This window comes from Silene latifolia, chromosome 5 (genome assembly GCF_048544455.1).
Source record: "Silene latifolia isolate original U9 population chromosome 5, ASM4854445v1, whole genome shotgun sequence".
NCBI classification, from domain to species: Eukaryota; Viridiplantae; Streptophyta; class Magnoliopsida; order Caryophyllales; family Caryophyllaceae; genus Silene; species Silene latifolia.
This window is the reverse complement of record NC_133530.1, coordinates 18551478-18567900: the sequence shown is the minus strand read 5'-3', so window position 1 is coordinate 18567900 and position 16423 is coordinate 18551478. Positions and strand designations below refer to the sequence as shown.

The window sequence follows — 16423 nt, the reverse complement described above, 5'->3', positions numbered from 1 at the left end:
TTAATCGTCGATTAATATTACCTCACGCTTCACTTCCGGAGATGTTGTAGAAGTACTCGGACCAGCCACACCAACACTTGATGGTAGAGATGAATGTCGGATTATTTCAACTTTGAATAAACACTCGACTGCATTAATCAACTCAAAGACACAAATATCATCGACGCATAATTTATTGTCCAATGCAAACTCCTTCCATCCACATGAAAATTTAAGAAGCTTTGGTGAACTGCCATTGTATCTAATCGGCCATGTATCACCACTTGCATTTTGAAGCGTACCGGTCCCTTGTGCATTTGTGAAGTACTCTGCAGCAATTTTTGATGGTATTCTCTGTGGCACCAAACCGAAACAAATTAGACCGGTAACTATTTGAATTAGCACGCCCTTCCACCTCATTTATATGTTATATAGTACAGTGAATAAAACTCTTACCACGCGAAACTTATTACCAGTATCCGTCACATAAGATGGGTGCATTATGACGGTAAAAGAAGGGTTTTCGAATTGATAAGAATTAATCTTCTTGATATCCTTACGAGTGACCACACCAACTTTCCTTCTATATTGTCTGACCAAACCAAGCATCCCATTTTCTGCAAGAAAGTTAAAACATAATTAACTAGAAATAACCATCACCGAAAATTCTAGTTCCGTCACAAACCTTGTGATGAAGAATTAGGGGCACTGTGGTTAGCCCTGGTCTTAGTTACGTTGACTCTCTTCTGTACTTCCCTAGGTTGTTGAGGATCAAGAGGGTACTCAATCTCGCAGGTAGTCATGTGATGTCGAAAATATGCACATTGAATCGCGACATTCCTCCGTAAGTGAACATCAAGAAATGGCCAGGACATATTGTCATATTGAATAATAGCTCACAATTTCATTCCACCCGTCTTGAAGCCATACTCTGCCATTTTCTTTAAGTAATTTGACAATCCATGTCTTACCAGTTGGAATATTTAGGCTTACAACATCCAATAGATCATTCCCATGATCCGTCATGAATTTTTTTGGAATTCCCTGGATAATCCGAAACAACAAAATTTAGGACTTCCGTTACTATGCAAGCCAGCACGCAGCATGCAGTGTGTGAAAATTTCAGGGACGAACTAGTAGCGTAATGTAGTAGCCAGTAGCCTGCGCAAAAAAATAACTTTTAACCAAAGGACTTCTACTTCCGCCATCCCAATTCCTATTTATAATGTACTACGAGTATTTTCTAAATTTGGATAACTAAAAAATGAAGAATGATAACAAAACCAAAAAAAAAAGGAAAAGACACCATATCTACAAAATTCGTCACTAAATCTAAAGAAAAAAAGAGAGAAAAGGTAAGAATAATACAGAGTACCAATTTTTGAAGGTGGTGATTAGGTTCAAGTATTATCTTGAAGAAGCTTGGAAAATTATTTGGATGATCATCAACATCCATGATGAGACTTAAACAAGTTTGACGTTCATCAATCAAATATAAATTATAAATAAATATGGAGACTGGAGTAATTATATAATAAAGTAAATAAGGAGACTTTAATCACTGAAACATCAACTGTTGAGGACTACATTAATTACCAGAGCCGTTTTTATGATAAATTTTTTGTTCAGTTTCATTGTTACCCTGCTCATTGATCCTATTTGCTTTCCGCGAGTGAGATAATGTCTATTGCTGTTTTCATACGTAGCTCTGCGGAGGTATTCAAGTTTCGAAAACCAGTAATGGAGTTTGACGGAGACACCACCACACAAATTAGATACAAATGGCACTTTTTATTCATGTAGTTAACTTATATGAGATCCAACATTAACATGTTTTATGACCAACAAAAGGAATAGTCGTCATAAAATGAAAGGGAAATAGTCTATAACGACAGAGAACGGACATGGTCAAGTAAGAACCCCGTCCCCAAAAGCTCAGAAACCACCACGGAGGCGGAGGACAAGGTGGAGAGTGGATTCCTTTTGGATATTGTAGTCAGCCAAGGTGCGGCCATCCTCCAACTGCTTCCCTGCAAAGATCAACCTCTGCTGATCTGGTGGGATCCCTTCCTTGTCCTGAATTTTCGTCTTAACATTGTCAATGGTATCCGAACTCTCAACTTCCAGGGTGATGGTCTTTCCGGTAAGGGTCTTCACGAAAATCTGCATCCCTCCCCTTAAGCGGAGCACCAAATGGAGGGTAGACTCCTTCTGGATGTTGTAATCAGCCAGGGTACGGCCATCCTCCAATTGCTTTCCGGCAAATATCAGCCTTTGCTGGTCTGGGGGGATTCCCTCCTTGTCCTGAATCTTGGTCTTGACATTGTCAATAGTGTCGGAGCTCTCGACCTCAAGAGTAATGGTCTTGCCAGTAAGAGTCTTGACAAAGATTTGCATCCCTCCCCTCAGACGAAGCACAAGATGGAGGGTAGACTCCTTCTGGATATTATAATCTGCCAAGGTGCGGCCGTCCTCCAGCTGCTTACCAGCAAAGATAAGCCTTTGCTGATCTGGGGGGATGCCCTCCTTATCCTGAATCTTAGTTTTGACATTGTCAATGGTGTCAGAACTCTCGACCTCCAGAGTAATGGTCTTTCCAGTCAAGGTTTTCACGAAAATCTGCATGCCTCCCCTCAAACGAAGCACAAGGTGAAGGGTAGACTCTTTCTGAATGTTATAATCAGCGAGTGTGCGGCCATCCTCGAGTTGCTTCCCAGCAAAGATCAGTCTTTGCTGGTCTGGAGGAATGCCCTCCTTGTCCTGAATCTTGGTTTTGACATTGTCAATGGTGTCGGAACTCTCAACCTCGAGAGTAATGGTCTTGCCAGTTAGGGTCTTGACGAAGATTTGCATCTACACGTAATCAAAAGCCCAATTAAGACTTAAGCACTCGTAAATTTGAGGCGAACAGATTTCACTTAATTAAGAATCATCCATCAATGAAATCCCATAAAATGGGAAAGTTTATGGTCATCATTAACAATCAGTTTGTGACAAAAAAATAAAACTAATTTGCTGGTACGCAGACGCCACTTATTATGGCAAGTACTTCCTAATGATCAGACAATTCAAAGTATATGACCATCAAATAAACCAACAATTATTTCATCATAATAACAAAAAAAGAAAAAGAAAAATCTTTGCAGAATCATCGATCGCCACACAAATGAATCACAAATCTAAAACCAGACAATTCATTAATTGCTAAAAAAAATTTCAATCAATTAAGAACCAGCAAAAAGAACGAAATTTCCACACAATTTCAACAAAAGATTAAGCGATCTGAATCAAACCAATGGATTTGCAATCAAATCATCAATCAACGCAATAAATCAATCAAGCTGGGTAAAAAATTGTAACTTCCGATTACAAAAATGAAACCCTAATCTTAATGCTAAGATCAATTGAAAATTATGGTGCATGAATTAAATTAAAGTAAATTACAATAACAAAATACAATAAAATAAAAGAAGAAATTGAAGAAAAAATAGAAAGGCGGAAAAATTATACCTTAGCGAAAATAATTGAGGAATTGGTGATTGAATCAATTGATTGATTGTGAGTTGAATGAAAGGGTATGATTATATGCGGTGGTATTTATAGGGATGGTTGTTGGCCGGCTTATATATAGATTACGATTAGAAGGCACGCCTCTTCTTTCCTAACGTGAAACTCCTTGCAATCCAAACCATTCTACATGGATTTGGTAAACGGGTTAATTAGATCGGGTATAGTTTCGGGCTTTCGGCCAATTTGAATCAGGTTAATTATGTCTGGTGTAGTCAGTATGCGAGAATAATTATTTCGTCTCTTTATTATTATGGAGGCGGAGTTGATTTTGCGATTTTGTCTATTCGCATGTTGTGGTTTTCGTGGTAGCTTTGACTGTATTTCATGTTTTTCAGCATATTTACTGACATCAGCGGTATAATGGATTGGATTAGAGGAAATAATTCACTCAACGAACAACAAATTAGCTGATAATTCACATTTGTATAAGTCAATGTGATGTGACATCATCCAAAAGATTAATCATAATACGCGTATAGATTGAACTAGCCTAACCATACATTGTTTCTCAAGACTCTACGGTATCCAAACAACCAAACGCAATACCTACTTCACCCATTCTTCTTTAAGACTATCCCCAAACAAGGTCAATTGCTTGGTCATGACCTTGTTTGGTCACGGTTAATCAAGTAATTAGTATTGTTAATGTGTGACCAAGGGTGGTTAATTTGTGACCAAGGTTGATCAAAAGAGAGGTCTTATTGACCTTCTAGGTGTCAATTTCTTATTGGTTGAACAATTATAAAACAATAAAAAAACAATGATTGTGAATGTTGTAAAGTGGATAATGATTGGGTTGATGACCTAGGTCGCGACCTTCTGCTTGGGAGGGTGAAAATGGGTCAAGGTTAATAAGGTAGGATTAAAAGTAAAATCGGGTCGCGACCTAGTTAGCGCGACCACTGCTTGGGGATGGTCTAAGAGAGTATTAACTTTAGATGAGTCTCATAACGGATTATAGGAGAGGTTAAAAAGAAAGAAGCTTGTGAAACATCTTTAAAATTAGACCGATATTGAAATTAAAGAACTTATAGTACACAAGTCCGGCATCTTTTAAATAAGGCCTACATATAACCAACCAGCCAAAACAAATACTTCAATCTGGCCTTCCGATCAATCATACCCCCTAGTCCCTACCAAATACTAATATACCGTTAATTCCGAAAACGTTACAATTTCAAGTGTTAATCGTCTATTAATATTACTTCAATCTCCTCTTCCAAAGATTTCATGGGACTACTTGGACCAGCAACACAAACACTTAATGCTCGAGATGAAAATCGAATTATTTCAACGTTGAAGAGACGCTTGGCAACATTTATCAACTCGAAAACACATATATCACCAGCTCGTAATTTGTTGTCCAAAGCATACTTCCTCCAGCCTCCAGACAACCTCACATACCCTGTATTGCGTTCAAATCGAATAGGCCATGTATCGCCAGTTGCATTTTGAAGTGTGCAGCTCCCTCGAGTTTTCATCAAGTACTCCACAGCAAACTTCGCTGGAACATTCTGTCGCACCAAATTAAAACAACTTTGACTATTTCGTATTACTCCTTTCATCTCATTCATAATATGGTTTATTTTTCAGTTTACTTCAAGGAATCAAATTCTTACCACGCGAAAATCACCTGTCACATGAGACACTTGTGTTATGATGGTAAAACAAGGGTTTCCAAATTGATGAGAATTGATCTTCTTCATGTGCTCACGGGTTAGAGTTCCGAATTTTCTTTTGTATTGCCCAACCAAAGCAAGCATCCCATTTTCTGCAAGAAATAGGGAAAAACATGTTACTGTACAAGATATCGGGATATGTCGAGATACCGTATTTCCTAATTAGAAAATCACAATATCATTTTCTACGATATATCACGATACCATATTTCCTAATTATGAATATGTCGATATCTCGTAACAAAACAAGATATCCAAACAGTGAAGGGCGGGCGGTATTAGCTCATATCCGAGCAAAAATTCTTGTGTAAAGTGGCCTTACACAAGACTTGGTGTAAAACAATTTTTTGGGCTAAATAAGGTTATTTACCAAATTAATTACTCCGTATATTTTTGGGGTTCATTTCAAACTATTTGAGATGAATGGTTCCACGTCATCAGTTTATTTTATTTTTTCAGTTTTTAGGTGAAGCCGCTAAGTTCCCTAGCGGCTTGTATCTATACCACTTTCTAACGGGTACTGTTAAGTTCTAGAAAAAGAGAAGGGCATGAGCCGCTAAGAACTTAGGCGGCTTGCATGCTTGGGCTCCACCTTTCATACAATGTTGCAACTTTAGAAAAATTGGAAGAGGATAAGCCGTCAAGTTTCCTAGCGGCTTTACTATTTCAGTACAAAAAAGTTGCAAACACACATTATACCAACTGGAAAGTGGTAGAGATACAAGCCGCTAGGGAACTTAGCGGCTTCACCTAAAAAATAGAAGAAAAAAAACGAACTGATGACGGGGACCCATTCGTCCCAAATAGTTTGAAATGAACCCCAAAAGTCTAATTAATTTGGTAAATAACACTATTTAGCACAAAAAAATTAGTGTAAAACGGAGTATTTGGTAGTCACTTTTAAAAGTTTTTATAACCATATTTTTTGTCATAGACCTATTTCATATTATTAGTGCAAAACCGTCTCATAAAACATCAGTTGATGTCCGAGAACATTAGGTATGAATTTTAACTTTAAACTTGTATGATGGAAATTGAATTGACATCAAATAAGAAAACAGAGAACCTTTTGATGAAGAGCAAGGGTTAATCTTGATGATCTGGGTTTCACTCACTATGTTCGGAACTTCGGTTTCCTGAGGATCAAAAGGGTACTCAATTTCGCAGGCGGTCATGTCAAAAATCAACACATTGAACCGAGACATTCCTCCATAAGTGAACACCAAGAAATAGCCGTGACATATTGAGTAATAGTGCACAAACTCATGCCAACCATCTCCGAACCATGCTCTGCCATTTTCTTTTAGTAATTCAACTATCCATGTCTTACCGGTCGGAATTTTTAGGCTTACAACATCCGATAGATCATTCCCATATTCAGTCATAAACTTAATAGGAATTCCCTGATACAATTACACAAATATTAGCTTCCATTGAACTTAAACCGTAACTAATCGACAACAATAATAACCGAACAACATTAAAAGAAGGTATTTTAACAGCTAAATACTTAGGAATCTCAAAGTTTATTGTGGAGGGTGATAATTTATGTGTTATTAACTCAGTTCGAGGTACTTGGCAAATTCCTTGGGAAATTTCTAGTATTATCAAGGATGTAAAATTAGATCTTCATTTTTTCGATTAAGTGATAATCAAACATTGCTTTCGTGAAGCCAACAAAGTTGCTGACTTCATCGCTACTATTGGACATTCATGTCCAACTCTTTCGAGGTGGTTTGATAGCCGGTGGCTTTAACTTACCTCCCTCATTCGAAAGGATGAGATAGGTTGGTCCTACCCTAGAGGATCAACCTAGTTTTCTTACCTAATAAAAAAAAAGCATCAAAATATAGTCCTGATACGTATATAGATAATGTCGTAATTAGAGGTCCAAGAATGATTTTATACTCTAACAGAAAGTGGCGGAATTAATGACATGATGGCATTATCCAGAACTCATAAGAATATGGTATTGATCCTACCTAGCTCCATAAGCGCGTCTCAATCATTTGTTTACATTTCATATTTTTTGTATGTTATTTTAATCAGAGTTAAACAAACTACTAAGACAGAAATGTTGTTACGGACGTAAGAAGATTGCAAATCTATACTACAACTTTGGCAAAACAAAGGAAATGCTTAAACACAAAATCTCATTAGACGGCACATATCCGTCTATAACTGAAGACGGGCCAAATATAATACCATAATTTTAATAGGACAAGCAACAAATGGGGTGGTGGGAGGCAAAAATGTCGCCACTTTCAAGCTATTTGACCCCTCTTTAGCTAGAAACGGACATATCCGTCTATAGCAAGACTAGCTGATGATTAAATGGCAGAAGAATATATACTCCCTTTGTTCAAGCCAACTTTATACGTTTGATTAAAATACACCTGACATATATTGATCAAATATATGGAATTGACTTGGACAGAGGGAGTACAACTTTAGTGTAGTACCAGTTTATAAACATCGTGTCGAGGCTCGAGAATTATCTTGAAGAAGCTTGGATAGTAATGAGAATGATCATCAATACCCATGATGGACATTGCAAATTTAGCTGTGTTGTTTTATTTTGGATTATTTCAAGTGTTTAACAATGTGTTTAATAATGGAAGCTCCAAGAAGTAAATATAACAAGTCTTTTCGATCAATGAATGCAATTCTTGTCAATCAACAGTGGAGAGTGGAAGAAATACGAATATTTATCCGTTTTAAAGTTAAAACGGATCAAATAATATACAACTTACATAGACACGACAATATCTTGACTAAAGGCATGCCAATTAAGACTTTCAAGGATAATGTAGTGAGAATGAGACTTGGTTCCATTATGTAGTACATCCATTAAGTTTTTGTAAAAAACTTTTATTAAGTTGGATATTTTCTCTTTTGGATTTATATGCGCATATTTATAAAGTAATGTTGAGAAATATCATTTTGTTTGAACCTCGAGTAAACGTGGGTTTACTCATTAAGTTAAATGTGTGTGGTGTGAGTGACTTGATATATTGTGATACATGGAACATTAATTCTTGCTCTAAGAGAGTTCATCGCCATGAAGCCCATGATCCATATGTCATGTCTCTTGTTGAATAGACCAAGTGGGAGAATGTAAGATATTCCATAAAATAAATAAGTATTTTATTAATATTTAATTAAGTTATTTTATGGAAATTAAGTTGGTCTATTGTATTGTGGAATTTACCTAGGATCTTGTTTCCACTATTATCTTCCATAACTTACCACTCACAATTTAGGAAACTGTTCAATTGACTCTTTGATGGGGAACATATTTATACTGATTAAGGTTCACCAAACCTACCTCATTAAGAAAATACACCATCTAAATTGTGAGGCTGAGGGTTTGGAAGCCAAGTCAGATTTGGGGCATAAGAAATTGGGTTATTCATTAAGACGGATTAATAATTTCAAGCCATGGCTGGAGGTAAGTAATCGATCTCTTTTATCGCTTCCGCATTCAGTTTATACATGTTTATTATGAGATTAGAACATGTTAATATAGACTATAGAAATTTAGACTATAAACACACTTCTAAATAAAGAGGTGATTCTAAGATTTATTTAAGAGGGTGCGTAAAATTTTTGCATTGATGAGTTGATTCACCTATGGTAATTGGCGATTTGCAATTTAGTTGTGATAATTTGAGTCCCCAATCGTGTTGCGGAAAAGCCTCTTAAATCAAAATCTCTTTCTTGGTGTAGCAACTTTTTGGTGCTTCACGTTCATTCTTACTCTAAAGTTCTTACCAAAGTGATAAATTCCGATGCGTATTACGACAACTATTAATGCTATTAGTGGTATTTATTTTAGTTTATGGTTTCATTAATTTTCTCGAAGTGCAATTTGTAGTTTTGACGTTGTAAACCTTTTTGTAACTAATGTTTTCACATTAACTATTGTGTTTATTAAAGAGGTTCGATTTGTAAGTTTAATTGGTATACGAGTATGTTTCTTTTATTACGAGCCCTTTTGTTATGAGATAGATCGGGCATTTAGTAAGATTTCCTCAAAAACTAAGGTGTGTGACATTTAGTTATAGACGTGTCGTGATGTGATATTAAGTTTCAGTGTATTTGTACGACTAACTAATCTCTTATAAGCGTACTAAAAGTGTCATTATTGGATTTTAACCTGAATAATTGTATTGTAAAAAAAAAAACAAATACTATGTAAATCTTAACAATAATTGAAAAACATGAAGCACATAACAACATATCAGAGGCTAAACAGTAATATACGTTAAATATTTTAGTCTTAACTACTTTTTTGCTGAATTACAAATTTCTTAGGATGAGTAATGTAGTTAGTTTGAAATTGAAGTACGCATCAAAGCCTCTTTGTATACGGGAGTTCACGAGACATAATATTACAAGTTGGTCCGGGTATCGCCCGGTTATTAAAGTTAGTATATAAGTAATTAAAATAGGAATAAATAGAATAGAAAATATGGGAGACTCATATATATAAAATCATCCACCAATAAAATGTCTTTAAAAAAACTCAGCTTCTATACACAATCACAAATTCACAATATTCATCAAAATCAAAATCAAAATCAAAATCTTCATCAAATTACCCAGCTTGCAGGTATTGTTTCGGATTAATTTTGTTTGCTTTTATTTTATTAATTTTCGGTTGAAATTCTGTGTGATTAACTTTCAATTTTATTAATTTTTGGTTGAAACAGTTATATGTCTGATTTTTCTTCTTCTAACCCCGCATTGAATCCTATGGGTTACTGTCCTGCGCGTAGTTATGAGGATTTACTGGGTGTTTCTACCTCCAAAATTAGGGCTTTGGATATAAGTATGTTTTCTATATATGTACTCCCTCCGTCCCGGTCAATTGTTGTCATTTGATTTTGGCACAAAGACCAAGGAAAGAGGAGAGGACCAATAACTAAATGACAAGTGGAACAAATTGAATGAGAATGATCAAATTACTTATCAAGTTCATTCTTAAAATAAAAAGGACAACAAATGACATGGAAAAAGACAACAAATGACCGAGACAGAGGGACTATATAATTTCAATTCAATTGTTGAGTCTTAATCAGCTAGTATAGTTCATGTCAGTTTACACAAGTTTTAAACTATTTTTTGATACTATTTATTGAAATTCTCTGTGATTTAAATCCATGTTAGTATATGTTGTACAGGGTTTAAAGCAATTTACAACAACCCATGTGTTGTAAGGTTTGATACTTTGATGTACATAGTTTTACACTTTTACTTCTATGTAAACAACATAGTGAGTCACTTTACTTTACGCCGGTCATAAATTCAAAACTAACAATTCACACGTAAAAAGGGCAGCTTGGTGCACGATGGCGTCCCCGCTAGGCGAGGGTTCGGGGAAGGGTCCCACCACAAGGGTGTAATTGGGACAAGCCTTCCCTTGCCATGAAGCCACAAGGGTGTAATCGTGCTTAAAAGGACTATGCTATGTCTATTGAAAAAATTGAAAGAAACCATCTTTTTTATTATTATGTTTTGGTGACAGAATATATAAATAGTTTTCGAACTTGTGGAGTATGGAGGGATCGCCCATTTTTGGATCAGACTGCTTTTATAAACGACTCATCCCCGCTGTATGAAAATGGTGATGAATTTGAGGAGGTGATTTATCATTTGTCCATTGCCTTCGGTTTTGACTTTCTCTATTGGGGCTTGATATTATAGTTTTTTTTCAAGTATTTCTAAGTTGGTTTTCGGTTTTGTTTTCAGCTGCTCGCTAGGTATGCTATGTCTCATAATCTTCCATTTAGAAACCCTATGGAGTAAGTATTCCTGTATTTTGGTTTGGTTCAATACTCACTACTTTGCTTTTTATCTGCTTTGTAACTGTATTACTCGTAATGATTATACCATGTTGTTGTCTTCAGCAAAATGCCTCTTCAGGTTATCACTTTACCACAATATCCTACACGTCAAGTCAGTGAGTTTTCCCCGTTTGCCGAAATAGCTCTAGCCTATTTCAATTGCGTCCAGGTATGTGTGTTTATCCCCGTTTGCATTTGCTTGTTTATACTTACTTGGTTGTGCTTAGTACGAATGATTTTGACTTATACAACCTGACCTTGTTTAATATTGTGTGAGAACTCAATATGATGCATAGTTTTGTGCCTACACTATCTTATACGCCCTTGATGTTCAATTTTAATCTAGATTTAAATTCGTTATACGAAAAGTTAATGGTTGCGTCATTTCCCAAATCAAGGTATCAATTGTACTGATATTTGACTGTTATGATATTTGCAAGAATGTCGATTTCAAGTTAGTCGAGGTAACTCGTGTTGGGTATGATATCTCATATCCCAAATCAACAATGCACGTCAACTTTGATGCTAAATCAAAATCTGGAAAGGTTGAAATGTTTTATGCCGAGTTAAAAACTCCTTCTTTGAACAAGGTTGATGAAAAAGGAATTGTAATTCAAGGTTGCGCGTTGTTGAAGAAAGTTGATACAGGTTAAGACTTGTGACCTATTGAAAATTTAGGAAACTCAGATAAATTTTGATACTAATGACATTTACTTTTTAAAACTCAATGCAGGTAATCCTTTGGGCATTAGTTGCATGATTTGTCATGACAAGGTGATTCACCCGGGTCCCAAAGACGGTTACAATGTTGTACTTGGAGACAAATTTAAAGACTCAAGATTTTGGCTTTATCGTCCTTCAACGGGATTGAATTGTTCGACAATTAGAGAAGATACAATAAGATATATGGATAAATATCTCGTCTTTGCAATGAAAGCCGTCAAACATCTCAATTGTAAAGTGGTAAGTCAGTTGTATTATGTAACTCTTTTCTTGTTTTATCTACAATAGTGTCAATTAGGTGTTAAGATTTTTTTTGGTTGGTTGTTTCGGATCATGGAAATCAGATCTCTTATATTGTAATCGATAACCCAACCACCACACGCACAAGACTTCTATAGTGCAATGGCGATTTATATTAGAGGGGACTGACAAATTGACAATTATTGTAACTTGATGATCTCTTACACAAGGAAAAAGACCCCTTAGCCCTGCAAATGATATGTTTGTTTTTGAGGTTGTTACGATGTTGCTGGTTCATGTGGTTTGGCTTTTGGCCAATCAAGTGAATGATCAACTATTTGAAGAAGTACACCAGTTGTCCTTTATGTTTTAGAAAGGTAATGTAGCGTACACCGGTAGTTGTCTTTTAGCATCTTTAAAAGTGCATTGCAAAATACTCGAAATTGCTAAAATTTTGAATCTTCAAAAAATCATCATTGATTCTCTACTCGTCATTTTTGGGAATCCTCGACTTCAAAATGATTCCCAGTTTTGGCTCACTGCAAGTTGACTTGGCTCGGTTTCCCACGGTCATTTCACGCGTTTCTGGTTTTATCTTTTTATGTGGCTCTTTGGTTTGGATATTTATTTTGTGTGAGCCTGAAACCCAAAGTTTTGATGTTTGTAATGAGAATTTAATATTACCTAACAAAATGATTTTGCCGGTTTGCAAAGGTGCCAGCTTTATAACACCGATTTAAAATTTTATTGATTTGGTTTTTCAGGAGGCTGATTGGGAACTTTTGGTAGTCACAAGAGTTATTGACCGGATGGAAAAGTGTAGAATAATCTTTCATATGAATTTCACGGTGAAGTCGAGCAACTTCAACAATGAAACCAAGCTTTGTTTCGCCGAGTTCATTCTTCCCTTGTTTAGTGGTCACTCTCCCGACAACTGGACTATGGAGAAAGAGCCGTTTCTCGAAGTTATTGGCTGCTGCATCATGGAAAAGGATGCTAATTATGGTAAATCATTTTTATAATGATGCATTTTATAATGGGTAAAGTAAAAACAATGGTAGACATTATTGGTGGCGATAAAGGGAATAAAATGAAATAATGAATTAGGTGAGTGTAATACATAATATAGATGTTTAAAAGGGTAATTGATAACCATCTTTTATAATATTTGTGCATTCACACTGTCTTTGGCAACCTCTAATGCTCGCTTTTCTGCAGAATCTTCATTTGGTAGAGTTTGTGCTATGTGCACTAGCGGGCTTATTCATCCAGGTCCGAAATATGGCTATCGGGTTCTTGCTAGGGATGATTTTGCCATGTATGATTTTAAGGCATGTGGCAATGGAGTATTTTGAGTGAGGTAATCTACTACTTATTTACTCTATAGTCTCCTACATGACTTACACTTTGTGACAACTGCCCTTTTAGACTATAATTAAACCGAGTAGCACACGGCTTTTGTAACGAGTTTTCTTAATACTAAAACGTCTGGTTGTTAGTATCAACAGTATATCAACTATAGACTCTTCCTCAAGCAACGTATCTTCCATATCATCACAAAATGTGCAATGATTTTCCTAGCAATATACTTACTCCAATTAAGTACATATTTATCATGTAAATATTAGATTTATATTTCTTGCACAAGAGTCCATCTCCCTGTATAAATAGGATAGCAACTCATTGTAATTACTCACTAAATACAAACACAACTTTCTCATCTTACATGGTATCACGCCGCAATCGATCCAACACCCCAAACTACCTTCTGCCAAAATCCGCTTCCTTCAAACATACTAAAACCAGTCGCCCTTCCCATCCACTCCTCACCATGGCACCAACCGAACACCAAGTTCAAAACCCACACGACTCAAACACACCCCTTGTTTCGCTCAACTTGAACCACTGCGTCAAGTTGAACTCCCTCAATTATATTGCCTGGAGATTTCAGTTAACCAATATCCTATTCGGGCTAAGCCTCCTAGGCTTCCTCGATGGAACCCATCAACAACCACCCGCCACCATTGTCAATGCCGACAAAACAGAAACCACCAACCCCGCATATCTCACGTGGTTGAAACAAGATGGACTCCTTCTAGGAGCTCTCATGGGCACTCTCTCTGCCACCATACAAGCATTGATTGTATGTGCCAAGACATCCAAAGAAGCGTGGGATATATTAGCCCAAACATACGCTAACCCATCCCGAATTCACAAATTACAATTAAAAGATCGTCTTGACTCGATCGTAAAAACCAGTGACCAAACAATCACCGAGTATGTGCATGCCATTAAAGCGTGCGTTGACCAACTCGCCTTAATGGGCACCATTATCGATCCCGAGGACATCACAGCCAAGGTCCTTAAAGGCCTTGACTATAACCTGTTTAAACCCGTCATCGATGCTATACGAGCCCGGGATACCCCTATTTCATTTGAAGCCCTTCACGAGAAGCTGCTTCAACATGAACTTCTCAGCAAACAAAACCCGACAACCGATATATTTCAACCCACTGCCAACGTTTCCTACCGTCACAACAACCAATTTCGTGGCAATTACCGCAACAACAACAATAACACCAACACCTATCCTAACCCGCCACCCTCAACCAACCCGAATCCTAGACCCTTTAAGGGTCGCTGCCAATGGTGCAGACAAGTGGGTCACGTCATAGCCGACTGCCCCTTGTTTCGAAAGCTATTTCCCACCATCATCTTTCCTGCCCCTCCAACCCGTCAACACCAACAAGGGCCTCAAGCACACACTGCCACAACCCACGGCATCCCTAACCCAAACCCAAACTACCTTCCTAACCCAAACCCAAACTACCTTCTTGACAGCGGTGCATCAAACCATGTCACTTTTGACCTTGATACACTCGCACTACACTCACCGTATGTCGGTTCTGATGACCTCCTGATTGGAGATGGGTCTGCGCTCCAAATTGCCAACATAGGTTCCATTTCTTTACCTTCCTCTTCTGTTAAATTATTAAATGTATTACATGTTCCGCAAATTTCTCGAAATATTATTTCAATATCGCAATTATGCAAAGATAATGATGCTTACGTACTGTTTTCTTCATCTAATTTTGTTGTGAAGGCACGAGCGACGGGAAAGACCCTACTCCAGGGACCGGTTAAAGATGGCGTGTATGAGTTGAGCCCGTCGATCCGAACCGTTTATTCATCGCAAACCGGCTCATCTCCACTCTCATGGCATCACAAACTAGGTCATCCTACCAATGATGTAATGAGACTCATTAATAAAGATTTACCATTTAAATTATCTACTTATTCTTACTGTGATTCATGTCTAATTAGCAAAAGCACCAAACTTCCTTTTGCAACCTCGTCACTTCGCACAACCGAACCATTAGACCTCGTTTTCTCTGACCTATGGACAAGTCCCGTCCTATCTCGGGAAAAATACAAATATTACGTAATTTTTGTCGATCATTTTAGTAAATATACTTGGTTATTCCCGCTTAAACAAAAATCTGAAACAACCAACGTATTCATAAGATTTAAAGCACTAGTTGAAAAATTTTTCAAAAAACCGATTCGTAGATTTTTTTCTGATAATGGCGGTGAATTCCAAAAATTAACTCATCACCTTCTCGATAATGGCATAAGTCATTTTACCTCTCCCCCACATACTCCGGAGCATAATGGCTATGCCGAAAGACGACACCGTCACATTGTCGAGACAGGTCTTGCTCTACTCGCTCATGCTCACCTTCCTACAACTCTTTGGCCATTCGCTTTAAGTACGGCCACATATTTAATCAACCGACTTCCCACCGCCACCCTTAATGGCCTAACACCATATTATCGACTACATAATCTAAAACCCGACTACACCAAACTCCATAATTTTGGATGTTTATGCTACCCTTGGCTACGCCCTTACGCCAAACATAAACTTGAATATCGCTCCACTCCGTGCATCTTTGTGGGGTACTCCTCTACCCAAAGCGCCTTTCATTGTCTTGAACCTAAAACCAATCGTCTATATACATCAAGACATGTTAAATTTATTGAAAATGAATTTCCATATCCACAATTGTTAACTCATGCTGCATCCTCCTCCCCGGATATCGACATCGACGAGTGGTGCCCACTCGTCATCCCCATACTCCCTCCTCCTGTCCAATCACCCACGCCCAATCCATCCCCCACTGCCACTCAATCTCGACATCCCATTCACCAAGTCTACTCTCGTCGCCCAATAACTGAGCCACCTATATCTACACCCACACCTCAACCAATACCTACCTCTCAACCTATTCCTACAACATCATCTACTGTCGACACTACAACATCCTCTACTACCGCCACTACAGCCAATCCCGTGCCCATTCCCACAGCCACGGCTACTCC

General features: G+C 37.4%; 4 protein-coding genes and 1 long non-coding RNA gene across 5 annotated transcripts; 2 read left to right on the top strand and 3 right to left on the bottom strand.

Annotated features, from left to right (window-relative positions):
* On the bottom strand, positions 1-854 carry LOC141654955 (B3 domain-containing transcription factor VRN1-like). Its single transcript, XM_074462062.1, has 3 exons — positions 665-854; positions 436-596; positions 1-333 (listed from the first exon to the last, which is right to left on the bottom strand). The coding sequence occupies exons 1-3, from the start codon at positions 852-854 to the stop codon at positions 1-3; spliced, it is 684 nt and encodes a 227-aa protein (XP_074318163.1).
* Positions 855-1750: 896 nt separating this feature from the next.
* LOC141656957 (polyubiquitin) lies at positions 1751-3618 on the bottom strand. Its single transcript, XM_074464053.1, has 2 exons — positions 3490-3618; positions 1751-2832 (listed from the first exon to the last, which is right to left on the bottom strand). Exon 2 carries the CDS (start codon positions 2830-2832, stop codon positions 1915-1917), a length of 918 nt encoding a protein of 305 aa, XP_074320154.1. The 5' UTR covers positions 3490-3618; the 3' UTR covers positions 1751-1914.
* A 1115-nt stretch (positions 3619-4733) lies between these two features.
* Positions 4734-7780, bottom strand: LOC141654954 (B3 domain-containing transcription factor VRN1-like). Its single transcript, XM_074462061.1, has 4 exons — positions 7691-7780; positions 6295-6631; positions 5169-5320; positions 4734-5063 (listed from the first exon to the last, which is right to left on the bottom strand). The coding sequence occupies exons 1-4, from the start codon at positions 7778-7780 to the stop codon at positions 4734-4736; spliced, it is 909 nt and encodes a 302-aa protein (XP_074318162.1).
* A 3190-nt stretch (positions 7781-10970) lies between these two features.
* LOC141654953 (uncharacterized) lies at positions 10971-13395 on the top strand. The gene is made up of 6 exons (XM_074462060.1): positions 10971-11035; positions 11141-11246; positions 11518-11725; positions 11811-12040; positions 12805-13045; positions 13259-13395. The coding sequence occupies exons 1-6, from the start codon at positions 11001-11003 to the stop codon at positions 13393-13395; spliced, it is 957 nt and encodes a 318-aa protein (XP_074318161.1). The 5' UTR covers positions 10971-11000.
* A 140-nt stretch (positions 13396-13535) lies between these two features.
* LOC141655958 (uncharacterized) lies at positions 13536-15329 on the top strand. The gene is made up of 2 exons (XR_012548267.1): positions 13536-14997; positions 15144-15329. It is a non-coding gene; the product is annotated as an uncharacterized LOC141655958 (long non-coding RNA).
* The last annotated feature ends 1094 nt before the right edge of the window (positions 15330-16423 follow it).

Coding starts and splice junctions, on each gene's coding strand:
- LOC141654955 (XM_074462062.1), bottom strand. CDS start 854: ATGTCCTGGCCATTTCTTGATGTTCACTTACGGAGGAATGTCGCGATT. Junction 597..664: donor CCCTAATTCTTCATCACAAG/GTTTGTGACGGA, acceptor ACTTTCTTGCAG/AAAATGGGATGCTTGGTTTG. Junction 334..435: donor CTGGTAATAAGTTTCGCGTG/GTAAGAGTTTTA, acceptor TTGGTGCCACAG/AGAATACCATCAAAAATTGC.
- LOC141656957 (XM_074464053.1), bottom strand. CDS start 2,832: ATGCAAATCTTCGTCAAGACCCTAACTGGCAAGACCATTACTCTCGAG.
- LOC141654954 (XM_074462061.1), bottom strand. CDS start 7,780: ATGTCCATCATGGGTATTGATGATCATTCTCATTACTATCCAAGCTTC. Junction 5,321..6,294: donor CCCTTGCTCTTCATCAAAAG/GTTCTCTGTTTT, acceptor TATTTCTTGCAG/AAAATGGGATGCTTGCTTTG. Junction 5,064..5,168: donor TGACAGGTGATTTTCGCGTG/GTAAGAATTTGA, acceptor TTGGTGCGACAG/AATGTTCCAGCGAAGTTTGC.
- LOC141654953 (XM_074462060.1), top strand. CDS start 11,001: ATGTCTCATAATCTTCCATTTAGAAACCCTATGGA. Junction 11,726..11,810: donor GTTGAAGAAAGTTGATACAG/GTTAAGACTTGT, acceptor AACTCAATGCAG/GTAATCCTTTGGGCATTAGT. Junction 13,046..13,258: donor GGAAAAGGATGCTAATTATG/GTAAATCATTTT, acceptor GCTTTTCTGCAG/AATCTTCATTTGGTAGAGTT.